The sequence below is a fragment of the Heterocephalus glaber genome, unplaced genomic scaffold (assembly GCF_053883595.1).
Source record: "Heterocephalus glaber isolate CG9 unplaced genomic scaffold, H.glaber_assembly_v1.0 deba00001463, whole genome shotgun sequence".
Taxonomy (NCBI): Eukaryota; Metazoa; Chordata; class Mammalia; order Rodentia; family Bathyergidae; genus Heterocephalus; species Heterocephalus glaber.
This window is the reverse complement of record NW_028258310.1, coordinates 13668273-13694995: the sequence shown is the minus strand read 5'-3', so window position 1 is coordinate 13694995 and position 26723 is coordinate 13668273. Positions and strand designations below refer to the sequence as shown.

The window sequence follows — 26723 nt, the reverse complement described above, 5'->3', positions numbered from 1 at the left end:
ATAGTGGATGGAAATACTTCAGTAATACGCCAGACGGATATCTGTGAAAGTGATGCCTCCATTTCTACTTCTTATTAGAGGCAGGATGCTAATTAGTGGCTATCCTTTTTGGAGGCTGTTAAAAAAGATCATCGAATGTGAGAGAATGAGGAAGAATTCTGAAAGAAAAAGTGAGAGGGTGAACCTTCACTCAACTCTTAGCTGTAGCACTGGTTCTCTTTCAGCTATAGGTGCTGCAACTTCTGTTACTCTCATTTACTTGTTATGAATTTTGTGGTTTCTTGAATTTTTCACCTGCAGATACACAACCAACTTGACATTTTCTTGATGACTCAGGCATCATTATAAACACACTGGACTAGGTTGTGAAACAGTGATGTCCTCTAGGGCTCTTGACATGACCATGGGGCTATTTCCCTGCCTCTCTAATTCATGTTTTTAAGGTGCTTGAGTTCCTTATTTTTAAAAAATTCTTTTATTGGTACATTTTAGGTATACAATATGTTTACATTTATCTTTGGGACCTTGTACCTGTACATGATGTATCTTGGTTCTTATTTTTTTCCCCATTACCTGTGTGCCATTCACCCCCTCTACCCTTCCCTATTTACATAGATTTTGTTTCCATTTTTTTTCTTTTCTCATAATTTTTCCTTTCCCCTTCCCCTCCCACCACCCCTACTGAGTTCCTTAGATTTTAACAAATCTTTTAAACAATGAAATATACTGTGTATACCAAAAATTACAGTATAGAATATACAGCTTAATGAATTATCATAAAGAAAAAATCCTTTAAGAGATAAGTTAGTAGTGTGTTAGCCTCTCAGAAGTCCTCTGAAGATACTTGCTTGTTTCCCCTGAAGATAAGCATTGTCGTTAATTCAAAAGTAATCTCTTCCCTGCTTTTCCCTTATTCATATTCCCTCCCTCCCACCTTTTTTCCCTTCATACTGGAGAGTGAATCCTAGGTCTTTGCATTGAGGTGCATCCCAAGCCCTTTTAAAATTCTGAGGCAGGTCACCAGACTGAGTCACTAGACTGCCAGCTGGGCTTGAAGTTGCGATTTTCCTACCTCAGCCTTCCAGAATGCTAGGGTTACAGGTGTGCATCACCATGCCCAGCTCCTTGCTTTTCTTTGTAGTTGTGCCATGTAAGTATGCACCTCTGTCAAACTATAGTTTTTCCTGATTGTGAATTTTATGGAGTCATAATCATGGAACATACATTATTTTGGTTGGCTTATTTTTCTTAATCTCATATTTGTAAGCGTTATGTCCTGTGTAACATTGTAGTTCATTGATATTCATTGGTAGTATTCCATTTTGTGCGAAGAACATGTTGTTGTATTCTATTTTTGATGATCTTATTTTTTAATTTTAGCATTTATGAATAGTGGTGTTTTGAATTTGTCTCCTAGTGAATGCATTTGTTGGGTATGATTTAGAGATAGATTATAGAACATAATCCTACTGTAAGTCTCACTCAGTATTATGATATATACATACCTAGATACATACACATTTATATTTTACTAAGTTATAGGATATGAGAATCTTCAATGTCAGCAGATAATGTGAAAGGGTTCCAAAGTGGTAGTTTTATAATCTTGGTAGCAGTATGTGAGAATTGCAGTTGTGGGCTATCAGTGGCAGTTCTAATTTTATTCATTTTGTTACTGTATTATACCATTTGCTTTTCTCCAATGGCTGAATAGAGCACATTTCTTATGTTCATTGGTATCTTCTTTTGTGAATTGTCTGAGTCTCTTAACCAGTTTTCTACAGGGTTTCTGTTTTTAAAGATGTAATTTGTAGAAGTCTTCATTTTTCTAAGAGAAAACTCTTCCCTTATCTCCACGATGGTTTTTGCACATCTGATGGCTCTTTGTCTTTTGGTTTGTGTGATCCTTCCTCTGTCTGCTCCTGGGTATGTTCTGTCCAGGTCCTCTCTTCAGCTGACATTCTCAAGCGGCATTATACCTGTGTAATCCTCTCTCAAAGGCCACCTCACACTGATTCCTACCTCTCTGACCTCAGTGATCTGTCATCTTTCTATCTCCACACCCACTGGGAATCTTGTTTTATCTGGCATCTCACTTGCTCCTCAAATTCTTTAGTATGTCCAGAATTAGATTTCTTTTTGAATCTATTCCTTTTTATTTATTCTCCATCCTTTTCCTTTAGAGAACTTTAATGAATTTTTATTAATACATGTTTGCAGGACATAATGATCACATTCATCAAGGGGGATTTGTGCATGTATAGAGCACATCTTTCGCTCTTTCCAACCCTTCTTCCCCTCCTGTTTACAAAAGCTATTTACTTTTTTCTTTAAATCCTTTTTCCCTTCCTCCCCTCCCCTCCCCTGTCTCTTGTTTCACTTCCCATTTGAAAAGTTCTTCCTACTTCTTAATATCTATCTTCCATTTTGCTCCTTATTTATACTGTATTTTAGGTTTCTCACACGAGAGAAACAATGTGATATCTTTTTATGATTGTTGCTTATGATCTCAGCTCCCAAATGTCAGGCATCTTTAGTAACTTTTTCTTTCTTAGGTCTTATAAAATCAATCTCTTAAGTTCTATTGATTTCTACCTCTTCACCTTTTCTTCCACTGCTAGTTCAGATTTTTATCACCTCTCTCCTGGGCTACTTCAGCATCTTCCTAAGTGGGCTCCCTGCCTTTATCTTGTCCACTTCAGATGTATCATTTATACAGTTGCCAGAAAGATCTTAAAAATGGAATTTCAGCTCTGTCAATTCTCCCCTTCAAACCTTCCAGAGATACTCCACAGCCTGCTGTGAGAAGTCTAAGCTCTAAATGGCTCTCTGCAATCTGGGCCCTGCTATTTCACCAGTGCTCAGCCAGTCTTAGTCAAGTGTCTTCCCTGTCAGCAAAATCAAATTGCTTGTATTACTCAGAAATAGGTGGCACTTCTCAGCCATGTCCCTTTGCTCATGTTTAGTTTTACCTACTTTGTGCCTGCCATCCTTCAGGATTTAACTTGCTTTCTTCTCCTCCAGATGGGATGTTCTAACTCTGAATACTCATAATAACTTGCATACATTTCTGTATTGCATTTACCATGTTACATTTCAACTATCCATTTGGAATTATAGTCAATCAGATTATATTCCTTGAGGACAGGGATCCTTCTGTATTTATCTCTATAGCCAACTGGGTGGTACACGATGAGGTATTGAATAATTGTTTGGAAAATACTTTGTAGGAAGGCAAAATAATTTAGCATTTAATCTCATGGTTGATGATATTTAATGTGATAAATGCAGTACAGCCTCTTTGCACACCTGTGCCATTGTGGACATCTGTGAGTCTTGATATGATGTCACTGCCAAACTGTCCTTGAATGGAATCTCAGGTGGAAACTTGGTTAGGAATTAAAATCAAAATCAAGAACTTCAACCTAGGTTTCAGTAGATCCATTGATTTTATGTACATGGAAAAATGAAAAAACAACATGGAAAAATTAGAACAAGTGTAACAATGAAATAAAACTAATCTTAAAATTTCAAAAGACCTGGATTCTATCCTGGCCTTGGAATAATTCTCCATGTGATTTTGGGAAGCTGGCACCATCTTTCTGGTCATGAAAGCCCTTCAGTTAGTTGAAATATCTCCAGAGACAATAATGTGCAGTTATTGCTCATCACCTGGACAGTTATGTAATAATGAGCACATAAAAAAGGAGGTTGTTACAATCTTATGTGGAGTCGTATAACCTTATTATCAACCAAGCCAGCAGAGCTTTAATTTGTAAACAGATCCCCAGTTCCGTTGTAAGAAGACAATTACAAATTTTACAGCATTTGTCATTTTACAACCTTTTCTTCAGGTTGTCTTAAGCAGCTGGGAAGCATCCTCTATTCCTTCAAGAAGGATAATGAATTCAGAGCCTCTGAGAGTGTTTTAATGGGGTGTTGAGGCTGGTGCATGCGTGTGTGTGTGTGTGTGTGTGTGTGTGCGTGGTGTCATAGTAAGACGAATGTATTCAATGCTAGAGAGGGTGGAAAAGCTGTAATCACTGTTCTTGGCCTCTCCACAGTCTCTCCTGGGACGTGGTTCTCACCCGAGACTGATGGAGTCAGTTAAGCATCCCTGTGAGGCCAGAGGGAAGAGCTACTTTGAGCCATGTTTCAGTCCTGAAATGGGACATTCTTTTTGTACTTTAGAAAAGTCAGCTTTTTGACTCGTACTCTCTTGTTCCATGAAGGACACGTGGTCAGTTTCTATGACTTTTGACCCATCAGCGGTGTACTCATCTTTGAATTCCAGAGGATTTTCTTAAGAAACATCACACATTTATTGAATTTACACCTGTGGCTTTTCAAAAAGAATATACAAAATAAGAATTATGGCCCTCATCTTGTCAGGGAGGAAATGAGGAAATGAAAAAAACGAAGCCATTGTTACATAAATGGAACCCTGAAGTCGTCACAACCCTGGCTAGTACAGTGGCACAAGCCTGTAATCCCAGATACTTGGGAGTGTAAGGCAGGAGGATCCCAAGTTCAAGGCCAGAGTGGGAAACTTAGCAAGACTCTGTTTCAAAATAAAATAAAAAGGGACAGGGATGTAATTAAGTAGAAGGGCACTTGCTTAGCCTGTTTGAGGACCTGGGTTCAATCGCCAGCACCACATGCACACAAACACAGAAAACAGAGCCTCCAAAACAAACTCTGGCCTCCCACCTTTGCCTTTTCCCTGTTAGAATTCCATATAGGCTAATGTTCCACTGCTCACTGTGTTTCAGAGCAGTACTGTGTTTCAGCTAGTATATAACGTGAGTGGCTCCATTTTCCTTCACTGAGAAATAGATTGTGTTTAACATGCAGTTGTAATTGTTTGCTCATCTCTTTGATAAATTCAGGCAGACTGTTAATAAGCAACCTGTATTTGGAGTTGGAAACTCCAAATGATGAAATATGACTTTCAATTATGCCACAGGCAGAGAAATAGAAATAAGAAAGCCACGCTGGGGGAAGTCAAGTTTTTTATTGGTGTGACTTGGGCATGTAGAATAAAGTCCAGTATTCACACCTCACATATTCCACCAACCCTGTCATCCATCCCCCTCCAATTTATTGCTCAGTGCACACAGAGCCTCTCCTCCTGTTTTGGACACCTACGCAAATGAAAATGCCAATCTTCTCCCTTCTCTGTCCTGCTGTATGAGACACATTCTACCTCTGAGATATTTCTTTAGAGAACTGGCACCTGTCCCCTAAGAATGTTCAGGGGAAGGTTTGTCTCACCTCTTGCTTCCGAATGGAAGGGTTGAGAATAATAGCTCTTGTCACTCCCCATAGCCTTGTTACGGGGAATATTTAGTGCTGCAGCTGAGAGGCGGGGTGATATCTAGGATGTGATAATGTTGCTGCCTGCATCAGTGAACATGGTATTGATTGTGAGCTGTGAGCCTTTCTACATGCTTTGCAGGGTCCCACAAGGCTAACTACTGCAGGGCTGGTAATGCATCAGCAGGGGCACATGTGCTCTGTTAACTAATGCTGCAATTTGAGCTCAGTTGGTCACTCATAACACATCTTGGCTTGATGGCTCAGTTTTTTCTTTTTAGTTTCCTGACTCCTCTGAGAGGTCCTGCAGTGACATTTGGGTCTCCATATCGTAGGTCCTCCTTAACTCAAACCCCTACCACATACTGTTCATCTTATAAGCTTCTTCGGGGGCAGGGCCCATGCCTGACTTCTTCACTCATCTATTTACTCAACGAAAATTTATTGAGCACATACTGTGGGGCCAGGTATCACTCAATGCTTGGGCTGAATCGTGGAGTAAACAACACCTCAGTGCTCTTGGAACTTAGCAAGGCCAGGAAATGCCCCTCTGAGGGAGTGACAGGTGAGCAGAGTTTATCAGTGTGTCCCTTGTAACTGGACTATAAATACTTCCTCAAATGAGCCACTCATAGGCTAGCTGTTGGACAATCCCCAGTGAGGAGACCTCACTGGAGCTAGGCACTGTTTCTCAGAGCATGCATTATTGTCCCTCCTTCTTATCATGCCTCCTTCCTTCTTGGGGACTGCTGTCCTACTTTTTCCTAGTCACTCATACTGGAATTCAGTAAGTTCTTTAATGTACCAAAGCAACAGTCAGGCACAGAGTGCCTTTTGTGGGCCAGGCATCCTTCTAAGAGCTTTGTGTATATTAATTCATTCAATTGTGTGGAGATTTTGAGATAGGTACCATTTTAATCCTTATTTACCAAGAAGGAAATTGAGCCAGAGAAGTTAAGTCATGTATCCAGGCATTCTGAGGTTTTAAGTGGTGGAGCTCAGATTGCAACCCAGCCAGGCAGGTGGGGCTGGCACCTGGGGCGTTTAACCAAGACCTTTAACTGCCACCATTGCCTGTCAGTTTGCCAGGATCTCCGGAGTTACTATAGGATATATGAAGGCAGATACTTCCACAGACCACCCTGGCACAGGGCTTGGCAGGCAGTACATGATCAATTAAATATTTAGTGAATGAATGAAACCCAACTGAGTGTTCAAGTTGCTAGAATGTTCCTTTTCCTTTTGCCAGCGAGGTACCCTTCCCCCTTCTCCAGCCTCCCTGGGGTCTTCCTTGGCATCCACAAGAATTTTATGTTCTGGTTGGAAAGGTGCATACCACTAGCTCACCTGATCAAGAACTCTTACACTGCAGGTGTCCCTGTTTGGATCTCTGGGTTTTCTCGAAGGCTGATTGTTTTGGAAATGGCCTTTGTACTCCCCCACCCTCCACTTTGGACCAAAAGCAGCTGCTGGGAGTACTGTCCAGCTAAGAAAACCCAAGTAGACATTTCTGGGACTGGAGTGGGAGGCTGGCAGTGTGTAGGAAAGTGCCTGCAGTAGCTGATCTATTTCTGTCCCCACCATGACCATTGTGATGGTGTTGAGGGCAGGGATCCACTGAGATGGTGCTGATTCTGCTGGGAGTGGTTTAACCTTTGGGGCATGGGTGATCTAACCTGGGGGACAGTTATTAGTAATCAGGTCAGAGCTGGGAGCTGCAGACCTCTGTGAGTCACTTGACTTCACTCTGGTTTGGTGTCAGACCAAACTAGTATTCCCAGTCAGCTGCCATGCAGTTTTCATCCTCTGAGAGTGGTCTGTTTGTGAGCATTTATTCTGGTGGAAATAAACACACCAGGGGACCTGTGCATTACCTATCACTGCTTAGGATCCAAGACAGTTTGAGATAACACTTTTGGTGGTGTCATTTCCCTTTTGAATCCATTTTAAAACATGGAGGTACTAATATATCTGTCCATCAGGTGATTGGAATGATTTTAAATAATACTTACCCCCAGTGCCTGTCACATAATACATGCTTAGTAAGTATTGGCTTCTTTTTATTCTTTCCATCTAAAGTATGGGAGCTTAGCATTTGCTACTGGATGAGTGAAGGAAAGGATGGGTGGGCTGGGGTTGGCAAATGGAAAATGTGTTTCTAACAGCAGGAGAGAAACATCAGCTTCCGGGTCCCACGTCACGTACTCCTGCTTCAGTTCCACATGTGTCCTGTCCACCGGAAGTGACAGATCATGTGTTGGTGGCTGGCTTAACTGCTTTCAAACTCTGCTTAGGTGTCACTTTTTCTTAGTAAACTTCATATTATGGATTAACCATTTCCTTCTTGACTATTTCTCTACTTCATTCATACTTCATTGAATTATAAGTATGTGTACAACATACACAGTGCTCCAGGATGGCTGTCATCTCTTGCAGGGTAAGTCAGGGGCTCATACCTCTTACTGACTCCAGCCCCTTGCCTAGGGCCTGGCTGCCTGCCACCTCCCAGACAACTGGTGGGAAAATGTCAGTGAGTTTATCGGTTGTGATTGGGACCTGTTTTCTCATCTGTACCCACCCCTCTCTCCCTCCCTCCCTCCCTCCTATCTCTGTCATCTGTCTACCAATCATTTATCTACCAGTCATCCTATATTTGTCATACATATCACCTATCTATATATATTATCTACATACCATCGATATCTGTGTATCACCTATCTTTACCTATCTATCATCTATCTATAGTATCTAACATCTATCCATTTATCATATCCATCTCTACATTCTGGCATCAATCTATATCATCTATGTATCTCTATCATCTATAATGAAATTGGATAGTGGATAAGAACTTTAACCAAACAGTATCTGTCACTTGTAAACTATGAATTTAGTTACTGTTTTCTTAACTGTAACAATATAGTCACTCACCACATAACAATGCTGGGGACCCCTGTGGTCCTATAAGATTATAATAGAGCCAACATTTTTTTTTAATCACATAGTGCCAAAGTAGCTGTCCTGGTGTCCCAGTGCAGTGCATTGCATGTGTTTGTGGTGATGCTTCTGCAAATAAATCTGTTTAGATATCTAAATACTTAGCATTGGGTTGAAATTGCCTTTAGCAGTGGCGGTGAACCTATGGCAGGGGTGTTGTTTTTCTTTTAAAACCAAAGATGTTAATGGATGAGTTGTTTTTTTTCTAATCTAAAACCTCAGCATTCAGGTTTAATTGCAGTATTGGCACTTTGCAATAAATAAGTGGATTTTGGGTTGCAGTTTGAGCACTTGTCTCTGAAAGGTTCGCCATCACTGGCCTACAGTATGTAGCACAGCACATGCCACACAGGTGTGTGGACTCAGAGCAATAGGCTTTCTACTAGAACCTAAGTATGCAGTAGGTGGTACTGCCATGGTTTGTGTAAATATACTCTAGCAGGTTCACCTAGTAACATTACATAATGATGAATTTCTCAGAATGTGTCCCTCTTGAGGCATGACTGTATCTGCACCTAGAATATTGTGGGCAAATGAATTAATACATGTAAAATTTGTAGAATAAAGTCGGGCTCATAAGAAATGCGCAGTAAGTATTAGGTAGCACCATACGTAAGACCCAGTATTTTAACAGCTCTGATGCTGGTCTGGTACCTTGAGTTGGAGTCCTGGTTCCATCTCTTACTGCTTGTATATCCTTAACTAGGTTGACAATTTGAGTCTGTTTCCTCATTTGCAGAGTGGTAATAATAATGACATCATGGGTCAAAGGGGAGGAATTAATGAAGTGATGCATGGAAAGGTGCTAGAATGTCCTCAGGGAGTGTTGTTGCTGCTTTTTTTTTTTTTATGGTGTTTTATCCAATAGAAGAGTGAAGGCAGGAGCCAGACTAGAAGACATGTCCAACCAGCAGCTCATGCTGGGCTGAAACTCTTGCTTTGAAGAGGAATTGCCTGGGGCCACGTGGTTAATGTATATAAGCAATAAAACTTCCTCTTTAAAAACATTTGTGATTATACCTAGGTGTGTCCAACCGCTAGGCTGCTGGATGGACACACCTGCCCAAGGTAAGAAGTAAACTGGTCCCTACTGCCCATCCTCCTGTGTGTATTCCACTGCTAGTTGTTGGCTAGTGTCTTCCTCCTCCTGACAAAAAAATATAGATGTGCGTCAAAGTTCAGCTCTTTGAATCATTTATTTTTAAATGTCAGGAACCAAATGCTACCTTAGGAAGATTTTAACAAAAGCTCAGGAAGGCATGGCTTCCCATTTTCCCTATCAGCTGACATCCTCTGGTTGTAACCTGACAGTATTCACAGGAGAAAGCAGCACAGGATCCTGGGAACCAAACCAACTGGTAAAAGGTGGCAAATCAGCTTTCAAATAGAGTGTCACCAGGAAAAGATTGGCTTTTGGGTGCCACTAAGTAAAACGCCATAGTGAGACTCAAGGAGATTTGGAATGTAAAACTCCATCTCAACATTAGGTGAAGAGCTGGCAAGTGGGGAAGATGGCGGTTACTGGTGCTTGAGGTCTATTTCCAGTGCCTTCCTTTCCTGATCCTGTCTTCCTGTGCACCTTGGGGCCCCCTTTGTGTGGGTAAAGGAGAAGATGGCTGCTCTTGGCTTTGATTTGTTTGACAGATCCCACCCTCTGGTCTCAAGTTGCTCTTCTATGTGCTAAGGCCACTTGGACCAATGCAAGGGCTTTTATTTGGAGGCTGCAGGAGGGCTGTGAACCCCTTAAACAATGACTAAAATTGTACCAATATGTGTTTTGGGGAGCAGTGTTGAATCTAATATGTAAAAAACCATGAGACTCTGATGCCTCCAAAGGTATAAACCTTCTGTCATTCTGGTTACTCAGGGTCCCAAAGTTTGATAAACATGCTGCTGGTAATTCACAACATGTTTGGGGTAGTGCATAGATACGTGTTTGTTACATGAATGTCATGAGTTTGATGGTAGAAAAAACTGGCATGTGACACTGAATGAATTCTATTTCTTTGGAGCAGGCTGTTTTGCTTTGAAGATGTGAATTATACACAGGTTCAGTGAATGGAATTGTGCAAGGGTGGGTTGATGCTTAATTTAAGAAACAATAATTTGTGCAATCCCCTACCCTCAATCTGGTACATGCGGAGGAGGCGAGTCTCAGACAAGTGGAGAGGAGACCACAGAGGAAGTGGACAGTAACCTTAGGAGCACGACCCTGCAGGCCTTCTCCATATCACAGTTCTCTCTCAACTTCTCAGGTTTCCTCTGAGAATGTTGTCTCTGCTCAGTGAGTTCCCACCTGGGCCGCTGAGATGCTTTCCGTGCAGCAGCTTTTATCCCAGGGAAATGAGAAACACTGGGGAAGTTGAACCTTCATCCTCGGGCCCCTCAGTGTGGAGATTGACATGTTCATGTTGTAATGTTCCTGCAACTGGGTTGTGCCTTACAAAATTGTGATTTCTGGGGTAGTGATTTCCTTTCCACGAACTCTCATTAAATGGTAGTGGCTTAGAACTGAGGTAATACAAATCTTTCATTCTTTTTGTACTCCAAAACAAATGGCATTGACAATTAGGACTTCTAATAAATCCACAAACTGAAAGAGAAATTTTCTTTCCGTGAAAAACTCTCAACTCCAACTGTTTCCCATCCACACAGAAGTTAGAGAAAATGAATCATCACGGCAGATTTGAAGACATTAATTTAGACCCAGCTTTCTAGACAGCATCCACTCACTCCACAAGCTTCCCCTCCAAACATATAAACCCTCTGAATTCATTTAGGGCCCATTCCAGAGGTGTTCCACGCAGAATCTTCTAGAAGAGACTTTCTAGAAGATTTAAGTTTGAATCTTCAACTGGGGGGAAGGGGAGAGAACCAGATCTCTTATTTCATGTGGGTTTCATTTACTTTGCTGTCAAGATTCTTTTTCCCCATCTCTACTTTTGGAGGGAAAGAGTGCTCAAAACTATTTTTCCAGATACATAGGGAGCTTGAAGTGGGCACAAATGCTTGATCAGACTCTACAAATCAGCATCTTTATTGGCCATTTTTGTTCTAGGTACAATGGAGATTGATGGATTGTTGCTTCTGGTTACCAAAACCAGGAGGAGGGAGGCGGCTGGGGAGGAGACACACCTCAGAAGAACAGAGCAGCCTTTCTCAGAGAGCCAGGGGCGCCATGGCTTCCAACTGACTGCTTCCTTTAGAACCCGAGACACTAAGCCACTAGGGCGTGGCCTTTAGAAGTCAATGGAAGAAATAAGCTGGAAAAGGTTGAAGGCAAAAAGCCAAGGGACATGTAAGTACAGGATTATGTGGAGCCATTTAAAAGGACAAAAAGCAAGGGTAACGAAGCAGCAGATGGAATCTGGCCCCACACGGCCTTGCCAAGTAAACTCTGAGAAAGAAGCCTGTGTAGAAAGTGTTCTTTTTATGTCTCCTGAAGCATTCATAGCATATCCCAGTTGAATTCTCAGGCTGTTTCTATGGCACTTATGAAAACTGAGTATAGCAGGGTTCATGTGCCCCTTCCCTTCCTAGCCTGCATCCTCTTCTGGCCCCTGAAATAAAACTCTGGCTCGAATGAAATTGTGAAAAAGAAAATGGAAAAAAGGTGGTGATGGTGGAGGAGAGGAGCTACTGGCTAGTTCTGATTTTTCACAAAACAGAGAAATTCTCTAAGGGTAGAGTAAACGGTGTTTATTTTTTGTTGATTTTTCAATCAAATGGAATCGCTTAATTAAAAAAAAACTTATCTTTCTCCTTAAATACTACAGACAACCTTATTTTACTGCAGCAGACACCTAGAAACAAAACACTGGACCCACCAGAGAAAACTGGGCAATAAAAGCATCAGAAATTCAAGTCAACTATGGAAGAATTACTGTTAGCTGGCAGCTCTCAATTCTAAACAAAGTGGCCCAAGCCTATGGGTTTGACAAAAGTTTCTTAGAAGTGGGGAGTTGGGCAAGTTGGACTCCTTTTTAATCCTATTCCAATTGCTTTATGCATAGGGAAATTAAAGTCAATGCATCAAATGAAGACCCAAAGAAACATTTAAAAACTCATTTGACTAGTATTCAGTATGTGAGATTAAGTAACAACTTGTCCACCTAGTTAACCTTGTCCTGGAATATATATAGGTTATTTGTAGCCGCCACTGCTATAATATTTTCTGAAGGATGCCAAGCTGTATGCAAGATCTTTTTGCTAAAGTCCAGACTGTCGACACTGATTTCGTCTTTCCTCCGCTTGCCCCCCACGCACACTTTTCGGGGTTTGAGGATAGCCCGGGGTTTGCTGTTTTCCCTGGAGGCCTCAAGGGTTACGTCGCGCTTGGTGTTTCGGTCAAACATCCTGAAGAAGTTGTTGTAGGACCCTGTCATGATGACGCTGCAAGGTACAGAGAAAATAGGGAGTGACTAAGTGTTAGACAGCAAGGCACTAATCTGTCCTCATTGTCTCTCTCTGGGGCAAATGACCCGCACCATGGCCAACTTATGTATGGCACAACCAGTTTGTTTAAACAAGAAATGCAAAACAGTTTCTATACTTTGACCACTGACTTCCTTTTTAATCACTAAGAGCAACAAATTCTTTGGCTAGGTTTGGAAGAAAAGATGGTGATAACCCCTCTTGTTATCTAATTTTGTTCAATGGATTCCTTTTGGTTCTTTGGTTTTCTGAGTCCTGTTGCAACCATTCTCGCCTACCTACCTTCCATGAGGATTACGAGACCAGAATGAAGCTGAGAAAGTAGAAACATGTTAGAAAACAGCAAACTGCTGTGCATATATAAAGCACAGGTGTGTGTAGGATTCTGGGCTGTCTGACCCCCAGGGCTTCACTGCAACAGCCTGGTGGGAGATGTGCTGAGAGTCAGCCTGGTGGCCCTGGGTGGCCTCTTCCTTCCTAAGAATAGCTCTAAATTCAGCCTTTGCAGAAAGCTTGTCTACAAAATGGATGTCATGCTCTTAGGAAGAGCAAGGATAGATTCAAAATTTAAAAGGATTTGGAATTATAAAGTAAGATTTTTGTAATAAATATAAGTTGTCCATTCTCGGGAGATTTACAGTTAGTGAGGAGAGCACTGAGTACCTACAGCCCTCCAGCAACACGGAACTAAATCTTTAGTGGTGACAGTTCAGGCAGGGTGGCAGGCTTTGGGGAGGCAGGCCGTCCTTGGGTGTGGGCAGATGCACATCTTCTCAGGTGCCTCCCGGGGTGGTGCTCCAGAAACCCCGGTGTGGACTGGCTTCTGAGTGAAAAGGGAAGCCCAGCCTCATCTGTTCTTTTCATGATTCAGGCTGTGTAAAGAAGTGGTGGGAAAATAGACAAGGCTGGGCCACAGCAAAGAATAATTTTGGGGGTACGTGGTTAAATGTGTAAATTAGTCAGGGTTAGGTTTTGTTACTCTGGCCCAGGAAACAGATGTGAACTGTATCCTTGGGCCAGAGTAAACTGTTACTCCCTCGTCAGACAGGTGCTGGGGGCCTCACCTCCATGATCTCATTCCAACTCCCATCATCCCATGGCAAGGAGTTCCAGGAGAAGGAAGGAAAGGGCATGGTCACAGTGGGAGTTAGTGACAGTCAGGCCTCAGATCCGCATGCAGCAGATGCCAGACCATAGGCCCTCCGGCACTTGGTCTCTGTCTTTTGGGCATTGATGCTTGCTTCCCATACCGTGACCTGACTTGTTTTTAAATAAGCCAGAGAAAGTGTTTTTGTTTAAGGAAATGTCTTAACTCTAAAAGAACTAAAACCAAAATTTCCTAATTGCGATGTTACGGGAAGAATTCTAGGAGTCAAATTCAAAACTTCTTTTTTTGTGTGTTTATAACTTACTAGTCTGAGGTGGGGTAGGTTACTCTTTATCTCACCAAATCTCAGTTTCCTCAACTACAAAAAGGGGTGATGAAAACAATGCTATTGGATTGTGTTTGGGTTGAAATAAAAGGACATATGTGGTAGTGCCTGGTACATAGTAGTAGATACCTAATAATTGTTTTTAATTCTCACCTAAGATAGAAGGGAAATTAGAGCAATGATAACCAAGATACAATTATCTAGGCATGGTGGTTCATGGCTGTAATCCTTCAGAGTGAAAGCCCCAGGTTCAATCTCCAGTATAAAAAAATTCTACTAACAATACATAAAAATAATGGGGCTTTTCCTGTTAGAACTTTGGTTCTTAATCTAGTTGCTTTGCTGTCTGTCCTACACTAACTAGACAGTATGACTTGGGACCTTTGCTATGTGGTGTTTAAGTTCACATCATTTGGATTAGTAGAGGAAGGAAAAAAGCACCAAATTGTCAGAGAGAGACAGCTTGGTTCCCTCAGAGCTCAAACGTCTTGCCACAGAAAACTTGCAAGCTATGGAGCACTACAGTTGTGTCACTTGCATTCAGGAACTTAACCAGCCCCCCATAGCCTGTGCCTAGTTCTCATGGAAGCCAGAGACTCATCTGTATTTGTCAAACTGAAAATGAACTATAGGGAGGTATTATGAAGTATTGTTGAAATCAAAGGCCTTAAAACAGTAATAAATCACGTTGAAGGAATGTGATAAATGAAGTTGAGTAGAATTCAACTAATGAACCACTGGGGCCTTTGGTCAGGTCTGCACTAACAGTTTTAAGCGTTAATTTTTAATCTAGAAAACTCACTTTGGACGGTTCAGGTTGGAATTTTCTGGTGGGTTATCAGTGGTCTTAGGTACGGTGATTGTGCCAGTCCTGAAAGGGATTTGGGGCCTCCTGCCATCCTTCCTTCTGTAGGCCTGATTTCAGGCTCCATCCAGTGACCCACACAGGCCTTGGGGCCTGGTTTTTACCTCCCTTTGGCTGTAACCTACTTAGGGAAAATTTCCCAGAGACTCCTCAAGGTGAAGGTCTATTTCTGGAAGATTCCTCAGCTGCAGAGCCTTTCTTACCTGTCTGACCCATTCCACACACACTCGAATTTATCGAAAATGCAGTCATTTTCGTAGAGGGAGCATAACTTGCTTCGGAGGTAGTCATGGACCTGGGAAGAAACATGGAGAAGGGCAGTCAGCATCTTTAAGGTGAGCATTCCTGCCAGTGCTTCCCCTTCTGCCATGAGCTATTCATCTCTCAGTGTATCTGTGCCTCGAATCTGCATGCAGGATGGGCCCTTCCTAGATGTTAGGATGGGCAGATGAGCTGCTCTGGTAGCCATTGTTGATTAAACCAGCTTGGTTATGTAGACAGGCAGAGCACAGGGCCCAGTAAGGATTAGAGTCCCATTTTTCTAAGCTGATTTGTTCACAGGCATTTAGAGGACACCAGTTATCCAAGCTTTTGATCAATAAATATCACTCAGTGCGTGCTTGGGTATTTGCTGTGAACCAAATACCATTGTGATGCTTTCACTCCAACACTGGGGGAGAGACTGTATAACCAAGTTAATGCATAAGATGTTTTAGCTAAAATTTTGGAACAGGAAAGTATGGAAAAAGGGATTGGAGGGTATTTTTTTGCATAGAGCGAGGAGTCAAGGCTTCACCTGATAAGGTAGCATAGGGGAACAGAAATTTGCAGGGAATGAGTGAGCCACAGTGATATTTTGGGGAAAAGCTTTCCAAGCATGGGACAGCATATGCAAAGGCCCAGAGGTGGGAATCCTGGAAGAAGTATGGTGGAGGGGTGGTAAGTAAGTAGATGGCCAGTTCACGTAGGCCCTCTATTCTGAGAGACACTGTAGAAAGGATCACCGAGCTTGGTGTTTTGGGGTAGATTGTAAGGGTGAAAGGACAGGGGCAGGGAGGCCAGTTATTCTCTGGATGGCAGATGATGGCTTGGACCAGGGGAAAAGCAGTGGTAGGAAGCACTCAGCGTCTAGGTGTGGTGAGACGGGGAGCTGATAGAAGCTGGGTTAACTCTGAAGTGTAAAGAGAAAAACAGGAATCAAAGATGGCACCGGGAAATGCCCTGTTCATTCCCGAGGATGATTAACTGGAGAGGTCTCAGCAAGTGTAGCTCCGGAGTAGACACTGAGGGGAAAGGTGCAGCCTGGAGGAGGTGGTAGTTCTCTTCTGTTTCCCTTGTCCAATGGAAGCAGCAGCACGGTTACCACCAGAGAGTGGGCAGGGGCATGGGGGAAACAGGGTGCGACTGCTTGAGTACTCTTGGTATTGGACATGAATTTCAGATGAGACTGGGCAGCAGCATTGGGTCCTTTCCTCCACAACATTAAGGAACTCAGGTGCAGATGCAAACAGGCAGATGAATAAGTCTTAGAGGGTGGAGTATACTGGGTTTCACTTTCTTTTTTTTTTTGTGTGGTACTGGGGATCAAACTTGGGTCCTTGTGCTTGCACAGCAGGTGGCGAAACCACTGAGCTAAATCCTTGGCTGGGTTTTACTTTCTGAGAATAATGTTTCCTGAACTCACTAATAAAAAGTGGTAATAATCATGGCTATGTGGAATATGCTAGCTGGTTATTAATGGCCCAGCGCTTTATTTATACAACCTTATTTCATCTCTAAAACCATTCTTTTGATGTAGGTAGCACCATTCTCTTTAATGGAGCATGGAGCCCAGGGATGGAAGATGATTTGTCTAAGATTGCACAGGGGAAAGAACCCAGGATTCAGGTTCTGAAGTGCTACCATTGTGCTTCAGCTCCTTAGCCTCTCCTTAGCCAGAGTCTTAGTCTTAGACAGGAGTCATGGCAATGAATGCAAGTGCAGTCAAGAGGAGAGACAGAGGTGGGAGAAGGCAGGGAGATATTATCCAGATGGAGTTTAATTTTGAATGGAGTACGAGTGATGGTTCACTCTCATTTCCCCTACAGATTGACCCCAGGAACTCTGCGGGGTGCTAAGCCTGGAGGCTCTGTTGTGTGCTCAGTACTGGCAGAGGAATGAGGTCAGATTCATTCTATGTTCCACTGGATGTTCAGAGTATTTGAACAAACTCTCGGAGTTATTTGGCTTGTATAAGCAGTTCTAACTCTGCAAATTAATTTTCCTTACCTTTAGTCTCACTCTCAAACAGTTTTAGGGTAACTGCTGACCTGTTAGGGTAGCAAGAGGACCCACCGGCTGTGGAACTTTTGGCACTGTTAGATTGTGGAGGCCTGACTCTTCCCCTTCTAGGGGTTTTAGTGCTGTAAATTAACTCACTGACCACCCCTAGGGGCACAGCAGGGCACGTTTATAAACAATTCAGTGGTGTGCTCTTTAAGACCTTGCTCTATCTGCCCTCTTTTTTATGAGCCTTTCTTGATCTCTCACCCTCCACCTTTGGCATTTTGTCTTCTAGAAAATCACAAGTGAGTAATAAGTGCTGGAATGTGTGTGCCATGGAAAAGTGGGTATATTACAAGGAACCACATGGCTGAGAGTTCTTTAAAACTCAAAAGACAAAAATTGGGAAGGATTCAAGGGAAAACTTAACCTGAACCATTATTTTTCCTTCATGGCATATAAGGTTTAAGAAGCTCCTAGCTATCTAAAGAAAAAGAACATCTTCCTACAAAGGGATATTGCCTTATATTCTGTTGTTTAAAAAAAATCTAAGGCAAACCGGAGGAACTTTCTCCACCAGAACAAACACAGGAGAAACAAATGAGGCAAGAGAGCTTTAATCTCATTCTAAATGTTCCAACTATTATTTTCTTTCCTATGATGCTATTACCTTGTGTGTGGGCTTCTTAACACTAGGCCGAGTCTCCCACCACAGTTCTTGAGTTCTTACTTCGGGGAGCCTGTTATATAGCTGATGGACTGCTCATTATACTTAGTAAGTTGGTTTGTTTTCATACTTCAGGTGTTGAGAAATGTCTCCAGTAAAGGGCTAGATTAGTGGTGGCAAACTATGGCACATGTGCTGCAGCAGGTTGTTTGTATCACTGAAAGCTCTAAAAGGTTTGCCATCACTGAGCTAGATACAAGTTGAGTATCCCTTACCCCAAATGCTCAGGATCAGAAGTGTTTCAGATTTAGGAATATTTGTACATCCATAATGAGATATCTTGAGTAGAGCCCTAAGTCTAATATGAAATTCACTTGTGTTTCAAGGTGTAAGTACCTTAGACATAGCCTGTCGTTAATTTTACACAATAATTTTGTGTGTGAAACAAAGTTTGGTGTGAAATTTTCTACTTGTATATCATATTGGTGTTCAAAAAGTTCTCAAACTTGGAGTAGTTTGGATTTCAGAATTTTGGATTAGGGATGCTCAATCTATAATAAATATTTTAGGTTTTGTGGGCCATATGGTCTCTGTCACAGCTACTTAACTCTGCCAATGTGGCATGAAGCAGCCATAGACTCTGTAAATGGTTGGGTGTGGCGGACCTGGATTTGGCCTATAAGCTGCAATGTGCCAACCTGTGTTCTCTAGGAAAATTCGACAGTAACCAAGTCTATAGCTTCTTATTCATAAACTGGATTGTTTAAGTATAAACATTTATATTGTTGCACATTAGGTGTATTACCAGTCTCAGCACAGCCTCTTTCCCATTAGATTGCATTATATTTTCCAAAACTATTGTAGCGCTGAAAAAAAGCTACCATTTTGATATAGCATATTATCATCTTTCATATAATATATATACCTAATTATGATACCTTGAGACCTACCACTCTATGTTTAAATGTTGTGGTATTTCATTTTAAAATATGTGCTCTGGTGCCGGTTTCTTACTGTTCTGTATTGATTTCCAAATCTACTACCAGTTGGACATGGGATTCAGACCCAAAAACTTAGAATGCTTTTTATTGGCCCGGTGATTTAGCTCAGTGGTTCCAGCGCCTGACTCGCAAGAGCAAGGTCCCGAGTTTGATCCTCCGTACTAAAAAAACCCCCCAAAACAAAAAAACCCTAGTCTATAAAATGCTTTTTATTTCATGTCACAGCTAGCTAGCCATGATCTAAAACTAGCTTTGTTCTAAAAACCTTTCCTTAAAATAAAAGCACTAATTGCTCTTGCCACAGTGTGTCCTAAATCTGCTCTTTTCTAGTCAAGGCTCTCCAGCAGGCTACCTGTCTGCAAACACCACCCACACCTGGGTTCCAGCCCCTTGCCCCTCTTGTGCTGGGCTTGTAATGCTGCACGTTTGTCTCGTGCAACTGGAAGAGGGCACAGGGTCAATCCTGTCCCTGGGCTGAAAAACGAAGAGCTGTGAGTGAAAGTTTGGGGCAGGTGATGGGGAGCTGAACCCTGGGGAGGATTCAGGGGACCATAGGACTAGTTTCCAGAGGTGCGCCTTGAACCACAGGATGGCAACAGTGTCTCAACTACCCTCATCTCCAGTGCCTCTGAGACTAGCCTTTCCCCAGTGTCTCCAGGGACCTCATTCTTCTCCCTTCTCTGACTGAACTCGGGCTTCTCCTGTGGCCTCTTTGTGGTGGCTCTAGCTTTGCTCTCACTCCATGTGTCAAGACGGGGGTGGGCTCTTTGCTACACCTGAAAATTGTCCTTATTTCGCGTCCTTAGCTCCTTTGAAGTCACACATTCAAGCTGAACTTTCTGCTAGCTATCCTTCTAGTCACTGAAAGTTCTCAGAGTCTGTAGTGACGCCACTCTGCTACCTCCATCTCTCTTCCATCACCCTTCCCACTGTGACTCTTGTGACTCAAATACCCTAGTCTCTGAGCTAACATGGTCTCGTCATATTCAGTGGATTTTTGTCCTCTGCTTCCTTGGAATAACTTTGTCATCTCTATAATTGTATCTCCTGAGCAAGTTTCACTCTATTGCTACTTTCTATCTTTTTAGTTTACTCCCTCTAGTGTTCTGATTCTATCAATTACTGAAATCCATTAACCTATTTTCTACTGTTCTTAATTTGACTTTATAACTACCTTAGATTGTAATTGTAATGTTGGACTTCTCACTCTCTTAGCACATATATTTAACCAACAGCCTTTTGTTTTTCTTTTAGTTGTACTCACTTCACAAAAACTTAACTAGTTGAGATAAATGTGTCTAGGAAGAAACACAGCCCTACAAATTAATCTTTAAATCAATAGTATAAACCTTATGTGGAGTCTTGAGGAACACTATAATAGTTCTCTCATCTTGGTTCTCATTTTACTGAGAAACTACCAACGATAAGAGTATCTCATGTTCCTGTCACAAAATTTATAAACCTACTGCATCAGGAGCTACATACACTACTCTCCTTGCTTGACAGATGAATGACCCATCTTCCCACACAATGGATTACATCCCTTCTTGCTTTCCTTAAGGACCCCTTTCTTTTTATTGGCTGTCTCTCTCTACTGGCTTATTCTTAGCAGCCCCAAACATGCTATAACTTCCTTCAGTGATTACTCAATTTCTGTTTTCATTCAGACCAAAATTTGTTGAAAGAGCTGTCTGTCCTCTATGTCCCATCCTCCCTTAAGGTCTCTGGAATCTACTCCAATCAGGTAAGCATTTACCATACTCCACTTACTTTTCCATTAAGATTACCAGTAATCTCCACATTACTAAATCCAACAGTCAATTCTCAGTCCTTTTGCACTCAGCTGGGCACCAGTGTTTGACAGTTGGGTGATTTCTTCTACCTTAAGACACTTCTTTCATTTGGCTTCTTACACATTCCTCTCAGTTTTCCTTGTACCTCACTGGACACTTTCCTACAATCTTCCTTATCTCAACGTGTAAACACTGGGAACAGTTCTTAATATCTTGTCTAATAGTCTCATTGCCCAGGGACTTCTTTGAGTCCTAAGGCTTTAAAGCCTCTATGAACTCATGAGTGTCAAATTTATATCTTGAGGCTAGACATAGTCAGACTCATGTTGCATCTCTGTCTTTATGTTTAATTGGCTTGACATGTCCAAAACCAAACTCTTGTTTCTTCATCTAAATAAAATGGCAGCTCCATTTTAATTATTCAAGATTAAAAGCTTGGGATGACCCTTGGTACTTCTTACATCACATATCAAATTTGTCCTCAGATCCTGATGGTTTTACCATGGAAATATATCCAGAATCTAGCCACCTCTATTGTTAACACCCTCATCTAAGTCACCAGCACTCTTTTCTAGAACATTGCACTAACTTTTAAAACTATTATTCCTGTCTCCTCATGTCTTTTCTATGCTCCCTCAATCCCCTTGGTACAACCAGCATGTTCTTTTAAAAATCCTAGTGATGAAAATATTCTGAAAGTAGATAGTGGTAATGGTTCTACAGTTTTGTGAATTACTGAAACCCATGTCACTGTACACTTTGTAAAGGTGAATATTATGATAGGTGAAGTATATCTCATGGGAAAAAATAGGTCAAATCTCACTGTCTGGAATCTCCCTACCCCACTTCTTTTATCTAATGTAAGATCTTAAAATAGGACCAGTGTATCTCTGCCCCTTAATCTTTGCTTCCATCCTAACTTTTCCTGGAATTGGCTTCTTTAGATCCTCTCTACCTCACAGTCTAGTCTTCTTTCAACTAAACAATTCTAAAACAATGTCTTTTCCATTGTTCCCTTTATCAGCATTTCTAATTCCATCTACCCAATGCTCAGGCCAAATCTGCCTCACAATGTTCTTGATTCCTCTTCCCTCCATATTCAATAGGCAGGCAAACCTCTCTCCTTGTATCCACAGGTGGTCATTCCAGCCCAAATCACCACCATCTCCTATCCTTTAGTCTATTTATCAAACTGTTAAAGTGAAGCACACAGTAAACAAAGAAACTCAATGTCATTTCTATGTATAAAACCCTTTTATGGGTCTCCATTTTTTGTACCCAGCCAAAAGACAAAATAACCTACATTACCAGAGTCTGCATCTCCATGCTCATTTTTCTGCCCTTAGGTTCCATATTCAAGATAAACTTTCAGGATACACCCCATTTCTCTGTTATTGTTTTAAGAACATGCTTTTTCTGACTAGGTCATGGCATCAAGACTTGGCTAATGGGTCCTTTCTTCACCTTTCTCACTGGGCTTAGCCTCTGTGTGTTCCCATAGAACCATACCGTTCCTTGCAAAACTGCACACTTATGCCCTTGTGCATCATCCAGCTTTTTCCTCAGAAGGTCAGCTCCATAAGAACAGGGCCATGCTTGTCTTGCTCACCCGATCTATGTTATCATTCCATGTTTTCAGTGTATATGGTAAATTCTAGCCTCTCTGTGTATATATACCCTTGTCTTAAATCCTATGGCACTCATAGCCCATACCATTTTATTGACTATGTCACTATGAGGTGCCTTTTATTCTGCTGCATTGTAAACCTTTGCAGGCAGAAGCATTCTTAAAAGCACACGAAGGGAGGACCTAGCATGGGTGCCACTGTGTACCTGGTAAGTCTCAATGGGGCGGTTTTCCATGTTGAGATCCCAGACTTTCACGGTCAGATAGTCCCTGGTCATGATATACCTCCCACTGTGGCTGAACTTCACATCCGAAATCGAAGATATAATTTCAGAGAAAAATGATCTGTTGCTTGGATCTTCCGGCTCTTCAAAAACTGCAAAACAAAAGCAAAACAAGATGAACTCTGCACATCTTCATCAGCAGGTTCTACTATGTTTGCACCAGCCAGTCGAGCATCATGAAGTAGGGCTGGCTGGTGCCTGCAGACTGTAAGCAAGCTGCTAATGAGACCATTGGCTCCTGGTAGCAGAAAGGGCTGTGGCTGGTGTCACAATCCTTCCTTTTGGAAGGATCACACGGGACCTGCCCATGCTCAGAACTGGCACTGACTGTTTCCAAGCTACAGATTGATGTACCTACCTCTGCTTTATATTTCCTCTGGTCTCTGGTGTCACTGCATAAACCTAAACTTGGAGTCATCTTAGATGCTTAAATATTTTGTATGGCTCTATTGAGATACAATAAAATATACTCATTTTAACTGTACAGTTCAGTGATTTTTAGTATTACCACATATTCATGCAGCTGTCACCACAATTTAAATTCAGAATGTTTTCACCAACCTCCTCCAAAAACCCCTCCATAGCATTGGCAGTTACTATACATTCTCCACTTATGCAGCCTCAGGCAGACATGAAATCTACTCTCTAGTTCTTATTCTAGAAATTTCACATAAATGGGATCATTTATTCCTGGCCATTGTGGTCAATTGTGCCTGACTTCTTTCATTTAGCATAATATTTTCAAATAGCATCCATGTATTTTATTCTTTTTTATGGATAAGTAATATTCCATTGCATGGATTTACCATATTCAGTTTATTCATTCATCAGTTGGTGAACATGTGTTATGTCCACTTTTTAGGTGTTATGTATAATGCTGCTATGGATATTCATATACAGTTTTTTATGGCTATGTCATTTCTCTTGGATATTGGCATTTCATGTATAACTCTGCTGCCCAACTACTTGGGTCTAAGGTCAGATTGGCATTTACTTGTGTGACCTTGGCCAAGGTACTTCTCTGCACCTCAGATGCCCTTATGGTTAAATGTGGCTATAGTGTCTTTTGTGGAAATTGCCCACTTCCACAAGATTTCCAGGCTCTCACTATCTTTGTCTTTAGCTCTAGATGTCCACTTAGGACCAAGGGTATGGCTCCTCAGGGTGGTGTGGAAGCCCATCACAAACCACACCTAACTTTTCGGTTAGGTGTACAGAACATCTCTTGACAGTTCCCATTTTGGTCCACTGTCTGATTATTCTTTCCTCATGGCTCTAAGTTCTCCTCAATTTCCATACCTCATCTACTACATATATTTTATCCCACTTCTCTTTTCTTTGAAACCCTAGCATACGTGGTCTGGGCATTTATTTAGAATTAGCTTAGGTACAGGTACTCCCTTATCATTTCTCACATGATTATTTAACAATTTTTGAGGGCAGGACTTTGGTTTTACTTATCTTTGTACAGAGAATCTTATACACAAATGTTCCATAAACATTTGTTGCTTGATTGGAACCAAAGCCAGAAAAATTAATGAGTTCTTTGCCTTCTGGAGTCTTAGCATGTATTTGGTTGGAACACATGCATTTGCTGATATTCAATTATTTTTGACCTATAAAAATGGCAATTGCATATGGTTCAACCTAATAAAGGTTTATATCATAATTTTAGGCTGAACCAAAAGTTGGCCTGTAGGCTGCTGAGTTAACTCAGACTCCAGGATTTTCTTGGAACCTGATACATGCATTTTCAGTAATCAACACCTCATTGAAAGCCTAACTGTAAGTTCCCTTTAAGTCATGCTGAATTAAACCCTAAGCCGAAGCATGGAGTAAAGATCTAAATATTAAAACAGAAACACTAAATCAGCTGGAAGAGAGGTTAGGTAGAACTCTTGAAGATACTGGCATAGGAAAAGATTTCATGAACAAAACCTCAGTTCCCCATGAAGAAGCACAAACAATTAACAAGTGGGATCTTTTCTTATTAAAAACCTTCTGCACAGCAAGAGACACTGCCAACAGTGTGAAGAGACAACCCACAGTGTGGGAAAAATTTTTTACCAGCTATTCTTCAAAGGTCTACTATCTAGAATATATAAAGAACTCAAAAAAATCAGACCTCCCAAATTTAAAGACCCAATCCAAAAATGAGCATCTGAAATGAACAGACATTTCTCAGACAAAGAAGTAGAAATAGCAAATGAACATATGAAAAAATGTTCATTGTGGGTCATTCAAGAGATGCAAATGAAAACAATGCTGAGATTCCACCTCACCCCAGAAAGAATGGCTGCTATCATGAAATCAACCAATAACAAATGCTGGCGGGGCTGTGGGGAACAAGGAACCCTACTCCACTGCTGGTAAGAGTGTAGACTGGTGCAACCTCTGTGGAAATTAGAATGGAGATACCTCAAAGAACTAGGATTGGAAGGCCCGTTTGACTGAGCTATTCCTCTGCTGGGTATCTTCCCCAAAGAATTAAAGGAATCAAATCACAGCGATATATGTGCACCCATGTTCAGAGCAGTACAGTTTGTAATAGCTAAAACTTGGAAACAGCCCAATTGTCCATCAACTGGAGACTGGATAAAGAAAATGTGTTTTTAAAAAATAAAATGGAGTACTACTCAGCCATAAAGAATAAGAAATTAGAGACATTTATAGCTAAATGGATGCACATTGAGGTGATACTCAAGTGAAATAAATAGGACAGACGGGTAAATACCAAATAGTTTCTCTGGTGTGAGAAACTGAAAGTGTAAATAAGGATCAAAAGGCATAATAGATAATGTGAAATAGGAAGAAAAGGTCAAAAAGGGAAGGGGAAGTGGGAGGGGTATGGGAAAGGAAAGAAGGGAATGGAATTAATATGAGGAAATGAAAAAATGGAAACAAAGTCTTTGTACATAGGGAGGGATGGAGGGGTTGAAGGGAGGGCAGGGGAAGGGGGATAAATAAGAACCAAGATACATTATGTAAAGGTATGAATTTCCAATGATGAATGTCATTACATTGTATACCTAAAATGTACCAGTAAAATTAAGTTTTAAAAAGCCCATAAGCCAAAGCAATGATAATTTTCACAGAACCACTCAAGAGAGCAAAACAAACCCCTGATCAATCAAACAACTCATTGAGACAAAAAGCAGTATTTATTAGGGTCTCTGCCCCAGTCTTTAGTCTTTGCCCTAATTTCCTGGGATTTAGCCAAGCATTAGTGAAGGCCTCTGGCTTCTGATTTGGTCTTTGTAGCTGAGAACCTAGGAAAGAAAATTTTCACCTCAGTTTCAGCTCAGCAATAGTCCTGAAGACTAGGAACCTCCAAGTAAAACATCTTAGTGGTGAACAGGAGATGCTCCCAAGGCTCGGTAGCCTCTTAGTGGCCTCCACCTGGAGAGACATAGGAGGCAGGGAGGAGGGAGGAGGGAGGTGTGGCTCGCTGTGCTCTGGAGTCAGCTCTGTCCCAAGCACTGACCAGCTGTGCACATTTTATTTACTGTTCTAGCTTCAGTTTTCCCTGCTGCAAATGGGATTCCTCTTGCTTGGCACATAGTGTGGCACATAGCTGGTCCTCGATAGCTTCCAGTCACCACTTTTATTGTTAACTTACTGCTTCTGTGTCGGCAAGTCATAATTCATTCATCAAAACCCTTAAGAATATGGGACTGAGGAGTACAGAGCCTGAGGCTGTTTAAAAAGACAAAGTAGATTTACAAAGAGACCCTTTAAATGGCTTTGTGTTTAGTTCAAATTTGTTTTTAAATTGACAAAATTGTGTATATTTATGGTGCCTCTCAGTTTTATACATAGGAATCTACTTCCCAAATATTTGGCATATTAGAAAGTCAGTGTAGCAACATTGTAAAGTCTCAAGATGGAGTGAAGTGAAAGAAGACACTCTTCTATCCGCCCTCCAGTCCTTGTGGAGTGCTGATTGGCATGGGGGCAAGGGCAGGATTTGGGTAATTTAGCAGCACAGTACTTTGCAGTTTATGACCCTTTTGTGAATATTCAAGTCCTAAAGTCAACTGCGTG

General features: G+C 41.5%; 1 protein-coding gene and 1 long non-coding RNA gene across 18 annotated transcripts in view; one reads left to right on the top strand and one right to left on the bottom strand.

Moving 5' to 3' along the window:
- LOC110351102 (uncharacterized) overlaps window positions 1-26723 on the top strand; it is a 110612-nt gene that overhangs the window by 72131 nt on the left and 11758 nt on the right. The window lies entirely within an intron of this gene.
- The window catches only part of Ppp2r2b (protein phosphatase 2 regulatory subunit Bbeta), a 455995-nt gene continuing 441269 nt past the window's right edge, over window positions 11998-26723 (bottom strand). For all 14 annotated transcript variants that reach the window (XM_004854352.4, XM_087180445.1, XM_004854353.4 and 11 more), the window contains 3 exons: window positions 22602-22771; window positions 15249-15340; window positions 11998-12705 (listed from right to left, as the gene is read on the bottom strand). In XM_004854352.4, coding sequence (XP_004854409.1) covers window positions 12426-12705; window positions 15249-15340; window positions 22602-22771 — 542 coding nt within the window. In that variant the 3' untranslated portion in view covers window positions 11998-12425. The remainder of the gene's footprint in view (window positions 12706-15248; window positions 15341-22601; window positions 22772-26723) is intronic.